Here is a 12146-nt window from a genome sequence, read left to right on the forward strand (position 1 = left end):
CTTGGAGACCGACTCATCCTTTGATGCGCTCTGCTTCTCAAAATCTTGCAAAAACAAGAGTAATGCAAGCTGTTTCCCAGATAATTATTTTCAACTTTAAGAAAGCTAAACTAAATTATTCAAATTCTTTCCTTCCTGGAGGCAATGCTGCTGTCTGTTACAGAGGAGTGTCTGTTTAACACACCCTGTATCCAGTTTATCCTGTTGTTTGACAGATCCATCACCTGGACTGGTCTGCACTTCAGTTTTGTTTAGATGTAGCTATATCTTTCATTGCTTTGAAATGTTTGTTTGCTAGACACATGGGGGGGTGGGGGAGAGAGAATCAGTTGCGTAACTAGGGGCATGGTAACTTAAAAATGGGGCGTTTCAACATGAGACACACCCCTTTCTCATCACTCTGAACATTCCTATTATAAGTGCCCCTTATACAGTCCCCCCTATGCAGTGCCCCCAGTAGTGACCCTTATACAGTACCCAGTAGTGGTCCCTCTTATGCAGGCTCCCAGTGGTGGCCCTTATACAGTACCCCCAGTATGCAATGTTCCCAGTAGTGGTTCCTCTTATGCAGGCCCCCAGTAGTGGTTCCCCTTATACAGTGCCCCCAGTAGTCCTCCCCCTTATGCAGACCCCCAGTAGTGATCCCCCTTATACAGTGCCCCATGTAGTTGTCCCCCCTATGCAGTGCCTCCAGTAGGGCCCCTTATACAGTGCCCCAGTAGAGGTCCCCCTTATGCAGGCCTCCAGTAGTGATCCCCCCTGTCCAGTACCCCTTATACAGTGCCCCCAGTAGTGGTCCCCCTTATGCAGCCCCCCATTAGTTCCCCTTATACAGTGCCCCCAGTAGTGCTCCCCCTTATGCAGGCCCCCAGTAGTGATCCCCCTTATGCAGTGCCCCTTATACAGTGCCTCCAGTAGTGGTCCCCCCATGTGCAGTGTCCCTTGTGCCCCCAATATTGAGCACCTTATATAGTGCCCCCAGTAGTAGAACCCCCTTTGCAGTGCCCCAGTAGTGGTCCCCCCTATGCAGAGCCCTTTATACAGTGCCCCCAGCAGTAGCCCCCCCCCCATGCAGTGTCCCCAGTAGTACTGTGGCCAGCGGCACTCCACGGCACCCAGGGCACGACCCCCGGCGGCCCTGCCCTAGTTACGCCACTGGGGGGATGTACTAAGCATCGCATTCGCAATGCGGTACATCCTGCCTCTCATCGGATACATGCCGCGTTTGAGCAGAAGGATGTTTGTGCCTTGGGGGGAGATTGGAGGGATCCCTCTGAGGGGGCCTCCCTATAAGAAGCCTATAGACTACTATTGTGTAATGTCACCTGAAGATGGTGTTACCCACCGGGACAAAGGATTCCGGTTCTTAGTACATCTGAGAAATGTGGTAAAACCCCTGAAAACTGTACTTCGGGTGTTTTACAACATTTTTCACTTTAGTAGAATCCCGCCCATTGTCAGATGGGAATCTGTATGATTTACCGCCGTACCCATGCCCGGCGGTTGGAATCCCGACAGCGGCATCACGGCAGAGGAGAAAATCCTGGTCGTCCTAAGGTAAGTATTGACGAACCTAATTCTACCCCCTAACCCTAACCCTCCTTTAGGGGTGCCTAACCTTCCCCCCCCAGTGTCTAACTCTATAATCCCCCTTCTAAGTGCCTAAATCTAACCCCCCCTTCCCCGCGCCGCTAACACCTAAGTCCCCCCCGGGGGTGCCTAACCCTTCCTTCCCCTAGCCTAAACCTACCTAACCTCCCGGGGGGGGGGGTGCCCAACCCTAAGTCCCACCCCGTGATCCCTAAACCTACCCCCCCCGTGGCTATCCGCGCTCGGCGCCCAGCGTCCCTTTGATCGTGATGCCGGGCGCCAGTCTCCCAGCGTCTGTAAAATGACAGGCGTCTAGATTTAGATGCCTGTCATTTAACCCTAGCCGAAATTAAGCAGTCAGGAAGCCGGCTGTCGGGATTAGGTCCGCCGGCTTCCCGATTGCATACCGTCAGATGTCATCCTGCAGACCCTATGAATAAAGCATTCTTGCTTTTAGCACTCCTATTATTCATCTAAATATACTGCAGTTACTTTAACATAATAAGTCATCTTGTTTCTCTGAAGGTCCTTACCCACTTGCGTCCACATTCATGCATTTCTTGGCAATAACGCTAGTAAAAAAATTTAATTGGGGACAGCAGTGGAAGCCCATCAGTTAAAATGACGCCATCTGCATTGGTACTTACACTAGCTGCCGGAGCTGTGGTGCGGTTTTTATGATGCTGCTTGCTTAATTTACTTGCATTGTTCCATTTACGTACAATCTGCTCCATTGCTAACAATATAATGAGAACATATGAATTTGTAATAGTAACATATGTATTACACATTCCCAATATCTTGACATCATTGCAGGAGATACCAGAGGCCAGGCACCTGTGGGGGTGTGGTGAATCATGTCATCACAGCCTCGTTCCCCACTGCTCAATGCTATGATTCGTAGCCACATGGGGTTGGTCCATGATGACCCGATTGGTGAGCTATTTCATCAAGCCCCTGGACCGCTCACTTCTAATTTGCCGACTTACTGCCTCTGGCTCAGCCGAGGTGTGTGTGTGTGTGTCGCAGCAAAGTGGGTCTGCTTACGCAATGGCTTCATTGTGGCCCGCCCCGCAGTACAGCATTCTTATATACTCTTGCTTTTACTATTTATCCATGTGCTTCCATTTGTTTTGCCCAGTATAGTATTTTTATTTATACCTATATTACAGAAAATGCTCTATGCATATAAAAATTGTAATTACTTGCTCTCCAACTGGCTGAAGTCTAAACTGAGCTTTTTTTTTTTAAAACCAATGACTGTACAGTTTTTATGTTGCAGGTACTTTATGGAACAATAAGATGACTTTTATCTATTTCTTCTTGTTTGTTTCAGAGCCTGGGAGATTGCACAGGTCGTCTCACAGTGATGCTTATAGTACATCCAGCGAAAGCCCATCACTTGTGTCATCTGACCCAGAATTTAGGCCAGGTAAAAAAAAATGTTTGATAAGAAAAATTTGCTATGTATAATTACGTAAACATATATTATAAATAGAAAAAAGTATACCAACTTAAACACAAAATACATCTAAAAGTACTGTCTCCACTGTTCTACTGAATGTTACTGAGAATACCTTAGAACACTTTGATTTATATTCTCTGTATAGGATTTTTGATTAAATCCATTAGCAATGGAGTTTAGTAATCATGTGATAATAATGGCAGCTACTTCCTTGCCATATTTATAAGCAACCTCCTTATTTATGCAAATAATGCTGAAAATATCCTCTTTAGCTCAAGCCCACCCCCACCACACATCACATGCACTCCCACACCATTCATAGACCTCCTCCCCCCCTAAGTGTGTTTCTACTATTCTTGGCATCAAGCATTATTTGGCCAGGGGCCATGTACCTGAAAACATTGCCTCTGGTCATGTCATTTAGTGCACAAGCTGCCATTGTTAAGTATTTGTAGCAATTCACAAATAGCTTGTACCTGTGAGCAGATAAAAAGATTCTGGCTGAACCCTGCAGCCACAATCGCTGCTGCAGTGCCACCCAGAGCATCCTTTGGACACTGCACCTATTACAGCTCCCCGGAGAATCCTGAGGTTCCTCCAGGCAAAGCTGCAATTCCCGGCACTGCTGGCCTCTCCCCTTCTGCATGACATCATGCTCTCAGGGGGTGTGTCCGGACATAGGGCGCAGAAAAACCCCGTTACGGCATTGTGCATAATGTTACATTTGGATACTTATTGATAGGGCCAATCCACAACTGGCAGACAGCTACCTAGAGCCTTGTTGTCCATAGGGTGCCGCCAGCCACCCAAATGACAATGGCCCGTTAGTTGTGGGGTATTAGTGCGCGCTTAGGGCGGGATGTACTAAAGTGGAAAATTCTGTAAAACCCATGAAAATGCAGTTTTCAAGGGTTTTACTGCATTTTCAATATGTGCAAAGCATCGGAATGCTTCACTTCGTCCCGGTGGGTAATGCCATCTTCTGGTGGCATTACCCAATAGAAACCTAAGGCCTTCTTTTCGGGATGCTCCCCCTGAGAGGGATCCAATCGAGTTCCTCCCATCTGCCCCCGTGGCCTTCTCCGCATGCGCAGAAGAACGCAGAGGGACTTCTGGGTGATAAACCCAGAAGTCTCTCTATCCGGGGGCATCGCAAAGGGCAGCTCTTATTGGGAGAGATGTTCTTTGTGATTTTCTAGGTACAAAATGCGGTAATCAACCATGATATGTACCCGATGAGAGGCGCGGGATGTAGTTAGTAAACCTACAGCCGGAATGCCGGCTGACAAAATCCACGCGCCGGAATCCCGAACCGCGGCCAGAAGACAGACGCCGGAATCCGATATACAAAAAAATATGACAATAGATCCTTGCGCCAAATACTCAGTCCAATCAATTTTTCCGTTTAAATAAAAATCAGAGTGCTCCACCAAGACCATGCAAAATAAACAAATGGCAGTGCATTAGAGACATTCCATGAATCCAAACTCTCAAGGCAAGGGAGTCAAAATATAAAGGATGGTTTTCTGATCCTTTCACAATATTTCGTACATGTTCTGCCATCTTGTTTTTAATGCCCTTTTAGTTTTTCCCACATATACCATGTACATGAGCACTCTATGGCATATATGGCATAACGTGTATGACGCGTAATGAAACCAGTAATTCTATGATTCCTGCCTTGTGTTTTAAATTCTGTAACTTTGGATTAGACACGCTTTACATAGCTTACAGTCACCACATTTATAGAAACCTTTATTTCTCGGCAGAAACCTCTTACCATGTATAGGTAAAGCACTAAATACTAAAGAATCCTTAATGGTAGGTGCTCGTCTATATATGAGTTTATTTTCCTGAGGGTTTCATCCTTTAAAAGAATATTCCAATTCTTTTTAATTATACCCTCTATATTTTTATATTGTTTATTAAAGGTAGTACAGAAAGACATGATGAATTTATTTTCTACAGGTTCTTTATGCTCATCTACCAGAAGGAGCCCTCTATCCATAACTGCAACTTCATTCATCGTTTGATCTAAAATATTGGCTTTATAACCCTTTTGAATAAATATACCAGTAATTAAACTAGCTTGTTGATGAAAGGTTTCCTTATCAGAACAGTTACGGCGCAATCTCATAAATTGACCCTTCGGTACTTCATCTAACCATTGAGGTACAGTAGATGATTACTTGACCTCTCTATATAGGTATTAGAATCTGTAGGTTTACTGAAATTGCATGTAATAAGGTGTCCATTCTTGATCTCAATAGATAAATCCAAAAAATTAACAGCAACATCACTGATGTTATAAGAAAGTTGGATGTTAATACTACACCATGTGAAGTTTTTCTTTATTTTTGAGAGATACTGTCATTAATGGAAGGAAAAAAGAAACCTTTATGTGAGTCTTTGCATTCATTTACAAGTAAGCCATAGTGTGAGCATTCTGGTCTCGTTATTACCCCACTTGGTTGAAACCTTGATGTGATTTATATCCTACCTCATTAGGTATTACCCATGTGAGCATTTGTTATGATAAGAAGGCACGTCACTATGATGCTCCTTTAATGTATCATACACATGAGGATTATATAAGGACATTTATATTTTGACCCCCTTCCCTTGAGAGTTTGGATTTGTGGAATTTCTCTAATGCACTGCCATTTGTTTATTTTGCATGGTCTTGGTGGAGCACTACATAGATAAGAAGATTTCATCATCTTTGATTTTTCTTTAAACGGAAAAATTGATTGGACTGAGTATTTGGCGCAAGGATCTATTGTCATATTTTTTTGTATGTATGGTATTTGACAAGTTAGGGTGATATGTCTATTTATGATAATTCCATGCTGCCTTATTTTTAAGTTGTTTCTTTTTATGAGACGCCGGAATCCTGACAGCCGGCATCTCGATCGTAAGTATAGCGGGGCAAGTTAGCTGTTAGCTGAGGTGGGGGGGGGGTTATTTTAAGGCTCCATGGGGGAGTTATGGTTAGGCTGCTGGAGGGGGGAGGTTAGGATTAGGCTGCGGACAGGTGCGGTTAGGGACCACCGGGGGGAGGTTCGGGTTAGGCACTAAGGCGGAAGGTTTAGGCACTAAGGGGGGGAGGGTTAGGTTTAGGCACTAACCGGGAGGGTTAGAGTGCAGGGTCGGGAGAGTTAGTGTTAGGATACAGGAAAGGAGGGTTAGGGGGTGGACAGGGCAGGGTTACAGTACATACTGTTCCCCTGTCAGGATTGTCAGCAATGGGATGTCGCTGTCGGTCTATTGACAGGCGGCATCCTAAGTGACAGGATTTCATACCCAACCCCCGCATTGCGAATGTAGTGCTTAGTACATCCCGCCCTTAGAGAGTTATCCTGGGCCAGCACTTAAGTAAGGGTTACTGGCAGGTTGCTAGCCCAAAAGCTGTGCTAAAAATCTCATTGTAGGAGGGGCGGAGCTTCTTGCGCAGCACTGTCTGTACTCTCAGCCAATCACAGGGTCACAGGAGTATGTGCGAAGCGCATCCAAGCAGGGCTCTGACTCCTTCTGCTCAGCAGCATGGGACTGAGAGGCTGAGAGACAGGGATGCCATCAAATGTTGCAATGCGATGGTAGTTAACCATTGCACCACAAGCAGTGCTCGAAGTGTGCTGGTATACAGCGGTATGATATACCAGCACTTCCTTCGAGCACTGAGCCCTGCTGTACCTCCCATTGCCCGCCATGAAGATGTTTGTTCTTGCAAAAAGAAAAGATTGCAAGAACAAACCGGTTTCCATTGAAAGAGAGCAGCACACAGCGCAGCCATCATTATTAATCTGGGGACTGTCCGGCGAGCTAATTGGAGCTCCCGGACAGACATCCAATCAGGAGCAGCCGCAGCGGCGTCTCTTGATTGGCTGCCGGTCTATGAGCTAATTAGCTAACAGACAGCCCCAGATTAGAAATGATGGCGGCGCTGTGTGCTGCGTTCTTTCCATGGAAACCACATTCCTCCTCATTCCGGACTCGGCCGTCAATAAATGGCTGTGCCCCCGTGACCGCCGCTGGGCCACCCACCGCCGCATAGGCAAAACTGTTCAAAGACCCGCCGCTGGCCCACCCACCGCCGCACTGCCCTCACGCTGCCTGCCACCACCGTCTTTTTTTAGACCCGGCGAGAGAACAAACCTGCCCGGCCGGCGGGAGGACACCTATCCCCTGTGCTGGAGGGACCTTTCCGACATCAGGTTCTGGACGCAGCTGAGAGCGGAGTAAGGTGCTCCTGACCCAGTGCTAGGGGGACAGCAGTCTGAGCAGGGGGTGGGGTAAGTGATGTCAGGAAAGGTATTTGTGCTGTGATGGGGTCTGTGCTGTGAGGGGGGGTCAGTGCTGTGAGAGGGGGAGTCTGTGGTGAGAGGGGGTCTGTGAAGGGGGAGTCTGGTGAGAGGGGTCTGTGCTGTGAGGGGTCTGTGATGTGAGGTGGAGGGGTCAGTGATGTGAGAGGGGGTCGGTGAGGAGAGGGAGGTCTTTGCTGTGAGGGAGAGGAGTCTGTGCTGTGAGGTGGGTCTGTGCTGTGAGGGGGAGGGGTCAGTGATGAGAGGGGGAGTCTGTGGTGAGGGGGGTCTGTGCTGTGAGGGGGGGAGTCTGGTGAGGGGGGTCTGTGCTGTGAGGTGGAGGGGTCAGTGATGTGAGAGGGGGTCTGTGTAGAGAGGGGGGTCTTTGCTGTGAGGGGGAGGGGTTAGGGATGTGAGGGGGGAGTCTGTACTGTGAGGGGGGAGTCTGTACTGTGAGGGGGGAGTCTGTGCTGTGAGGGGGTCTCTGCTGTGAGGGGAGGAGTCTGGTGAGGGGGGTCTGTGCTGTGAGGTGGAGGGGTCAGTGATGTGAGAGGGGGTCTGTGGGGAGAAGGGGGGGTCTTTGCTGTGAGGGGGAGGGGTCAGTGATGTGAGTGGGGGTCTGTACTGTGAGGGGGGGTCTGTACTGTGAGGGGGGAGTCTGTGCTGTTAGGGGGTCTGTGCTGTGAGGAGGAGGGGTCTGCTGTGAGAGGGGGGTCTGTGCTGTGATGGGGGGAGCCTGTGCTGTGAGGGGGGGGTCTGTGGTGAGAGGGAGTGTCTGTGCTGAGAGGTGAGAGGGGTCAATAAATGTGAGAAAAAGGGGGTCTGTGCTGTGAGGGGGGGTTCTGTGGTGAGAGGGGTCAGTGATGTGAGAAAGAGGGATTCTGTGCTGTGAGGGGGGTCTGTGCTGAGAGGTGATCGGGGTCAGTGATGTGAGAAAGAGGGGGTCTGTGCTAAGAGGTGATTGGGGTCAGTGATGTGAGAATGAGGGGGTCTGTGCTGTGAGGGTGGTCTGTGCTGAGAGGTGAGAGGGGTCTGTGCTGTGAGGGAAGGGGACGGTCTGTGCTGTGAGGGGGGGAGTCTCTGCTGTGAGGGGGGGGGGAGTCTGTGGTGAGAGGGGGTGTCTGCTGAGAGGTGAGAAGGGTCAATAAATGTGAGAAAAAGGGGGTCTGTGCTGTGAGGAGGGTCTGTGCTGAGAGGTGAGAGGGGTCTGTGATGTGAGAATGAGGGGGTCTGTGCTGAGAGGTGATCGGGGTCAGTGATGTGAGAATGAGGGGATCTGTGCTGTGAGGAGGGCTGTGCTGAGAGGTGAGAGGGGTCTGTGTTGTGAGGGGAGTCTGTGCTGTGAGGACGGTCTGTGCTGAGAGGTGAGAGGGGTCTGTGATGTGAGAATGAGGGGGTCTGTGCTGAGAGGTGATCGGGGTCAGTGATGTGAGAATGAGGGGGTCTGTGCTGTGAGGAGGGTCTGTGCTGAGAGGTCAGAGGGGTCTGTGCTGTGAGGGGAGTCTGTGCTGTGAGAAGGGTCTGTGCTGAGAGGTGAGAGGGGTCTGTGCTGTGAGGGAAGGGGGCCGTCTGTGCTGAGAGGGGTTAGGCTGCTAGGGGGATGGTTAGGATTAGGCTGCAGTAAGGGAGGGTTAGCTTTAGGGGAAGGGTTAGGATACTTATCGGCAGGTATCAGTGTCCTAACCTTGTCGGGATACTGAGCGCCGGCATCCCATACCCAGTCCATACATACATACATAGCTGATGTTTCAAGGCCGCAGTGGTGCTGTACACCTGCTGCTGCTGACTGGGAGGTAAGAGGCTACTGCTGGTTGCTCATCAGAGGTAGGTTATACGATGTTTTAGGGACACGGGGCAGTAAAAGGCTGCGCAAGAGCTTAACTGTGGCATGATGTGTAAGGGGCATTAATACTTCATGGCATAATTTGCAAAGGGTATTACTGTGAGACATAGGCCCTCATTCAGAGGCGGTCGGAGGATGCAAGCGGTCGCTCAGAAACTGGGCGGCCGCTTGCATCCTGACCGGCCGCCTCTGTTTCGGTTGTTAGGCTGTGGGTTTACACCCACAGCTCTAACGACCGCTAGGGTGATGGTCGCGATGGTCATAGACCATTGCGACCATCGGGGCTTACGACGAGACCCTAGGATAGGGTCTCACTTGTCGTAAGCCCCGGAGAGCTTCTGGCTCTGTCAGAGCTGGAAGCTCTCCACTGACATCATACGAGAGAAGTATCCATATGGATGATTCTTCCCGTCACTGGAAATTTGGGATAATACCGACCCTACACCCACTGAAGAGGCATCCACTTCCACAAAAAATGGTTTATCCAGTTGGGTTTGGCAAAGGATAGGGGCAGTAGAGAATGCCTCTTTGAATATCTGAAAGCCCTGTATGGCTGAGACCGGCCACTGGGCTGGGTTAGCGCCTTTCCGTGTGAGACTAGTAATGGTAGTAATACCGAAAAATTCGGTATGAACCGCCTATAATAGTTTGACAATCCCAAAAAACGTTGGGTAGCTTTTAAAGATTTTGGTAATGGCCATTCAGAGATCGCTTTCAGTTTCTCTGGATCCATCTGAATGGTTTCCCCAGAAATTATATGTCCTAGAAAAGGAACTGTGGTTTGTTGAAAGAGACACTTGGATAACTTTCCATAAAGGTGGTGTTTTCGAAGGCGAACTAGAACTTCTCAAACATGTTGGCGATGAGTTTGGAGATCCTTAGAAAAGATTAGAATATCATTTATATAGACAATGACAAAGCTGTAGAGAATGTCCCGAAAGATTTCATTTACATAGCCTTGGAATATAGCCGGCGCATTGCAGAGTCCAAAAGGCATTACCAGATATTCGAAATGACCATCTCTGGTATTGAAGGCGGTCTTCCACTCATCCCCAGCTTTGATTGTATGCCCCACGAAGATCTAGTTTAGAGAACAATTTAGCTCCACGAACCTTGTCGAAAAGCTCAGGAATTAAAGGTAATGGATACCGATTTTTTACAGTAATTTGGTTGAGGCCATGGTAGTCTATACAGGGCCGGAGGCCTCCATCCTTCTTGCTCACAAAAAAGAACCCTGCCCCTGCAGGGGAGGAGGAAGGCTGTATGAACCCTTTGGCTAGATTTTCCTTAATGTAAGTTGCCATGGCGGCTGTTTCTGGAACTGACAAAGGATAGGTCCGGCCCCGAGGGGGAATCTTCCCCGGGAGAAGTTCTATTCCACAATCCCACGACCGATAAGGAGGGAGTTGATCAGCAGCCTGCTCGCAGAAGACATCGGCAAAATCTTGATATGCCTGTGGTAGACTGGAGACAGAGGGATCTTTTGGCTTGTCGGTCGGGGAGAACTTTGCACCTGTACTGGGGTGCACAGAGTGGGTACGTACAGGAAGTACTTGGGTTAGGCACCGATGGAAACAGTTTGGTCCCCATGATACAATTTGCATATTGGACCAATCAAAAGTAGGACTATGCTTCCTTAACCACGGTAAACCCAGAACCAGCTCGTAAGCAGATTTAGGAAGTATGAGGAATTCAATGGTCTCTTGGTGCAGGCAACCAACCCTGAGAGTCACGGGCTGGGATTTCAAGGATATGGATTCACCTAGCACGGTTTTACCATCTACACCGGAGAGCAGTAATTTGTCAGGTAAAGGTACCACCGAAATACCAAGGGACTGGATTAAAGATTTGGAAATAAAATTTCCTGCAGCACCAGAATATATAAGGGCTTTAACATCCCTTGTCCTGAACTGGTGGGAAAGAGATACAGGCAATAAGCTGTCAGTTAATTGGGAGTGCTTAAAAATGACCCCTAATTGAATGCTCCCGACATCAACTAGGGTCTCGCATTTCCCGCCAGCAGGGGACCATTCTTTAAGATGTGCTCAGGGGCAGCGCAATAAAGACACAATTTATTTTGAAAGCAAAGCGCCGATTGCGTTCGGCAGTGGTTGGTTCTGCTGGTTCTGTTGATCTGCATAGGTTCCTCACCCCTGGAGGTGGGGAAATAGGATTGACTTCCTGAGGCCAGACGATCTCGAGGGCGATCCCCATGACCTCTATTACCCCACCGCTCCCTATGGCGTAAATCAATCCTTATGCAGAGGGAAATAGTCTCAGACAAAGACGTAGGTAAATCCCTGGATGCTAATTCGTCTTTCATCCTTTCGGACAACCCATGGAGGAAGGCTGCTTTGAGTGCTTCTTCGTTCCATCTAAGTTCCGATGCAAGGGTCTGAAACTGCACCACGTACTGTCCCACCGAGCGAGTACCTTGGCGGACACGGAGTAAGTCGGAGGAAGCAGAAACCGATCTGCCGGGCTCATCAAAAATCCGTTTGAAGGCTGTCACAAAGTCTTCGTATCTAGAAACTAACGGATCAGCCCGTTCCCAAAGAGGGGAAACCCAGTCCAATGCAGCCCCAGTCAGTAATGAAATTACATAGGCGACCTTAGACCGGGAGGTAGGGAAATTCTGGGGGAGACACTCAAACTGGATTTCACATTGGTTTATGAAACCACGACAACGTTGGGGAGTACCGTCTACCCTTCAGGGGTGGCCAAGTGGAGACGAGACTTCTGTGGCGTAGCCCCTTGAGGTAACCCTGGAGAACCAGCAGGAACGACAGGTGGTGAGGCCATGTACATAAATGCCAGTGTATTTTGTATAGTCATTAACTGTCCGGACAATTCTTGCAGGTACTGAGCCACATGTCGCTGTGCCGCCTCTTGGTTATCCATACGGCTTGTTAACTCTTGAAGAGTCCCAGTACCTTGGGCACCTGCG

General features: G+C 48.8%; 1 protein-coding gene across 1 annotated transcript in view; it reads left to right on the forward strand.

Moving 5' to 3' along the window:
- The window catches only part of PTPN13 (protein tyrosine phosphatase non-receptor type 13), a 383825-nt gene that overhangs the window by 214439 nt on the left and 157240 nt on the right, over positions 1–12146 (forward strand). Inside the window, exon 8 of the mRNA XM_088445047.1 lies at positions 2927–3022. Coding sequence (XP_088301173.1) covers positions 2927–3022 — 96 coding nt within the window. The remainder of the gene's footprint in view (positions 1–2926; positions 3023–12146) is intronic.

This window comes from Taudactylus pleione, unplaced genomic scaffold (genome assembly GCF_031769625.1).
Source record: "Taudactylus pleione unplaced genomic scaffold, aTauple2 ptg000376l, whole genome shotgun sequence".
Taxonomy (NCBI): Eukaryota; Metazoa; Chordata; class Amphibia; order Anura; family Myobatrachidae; genus Taudactylus; species Taudactylus pleione.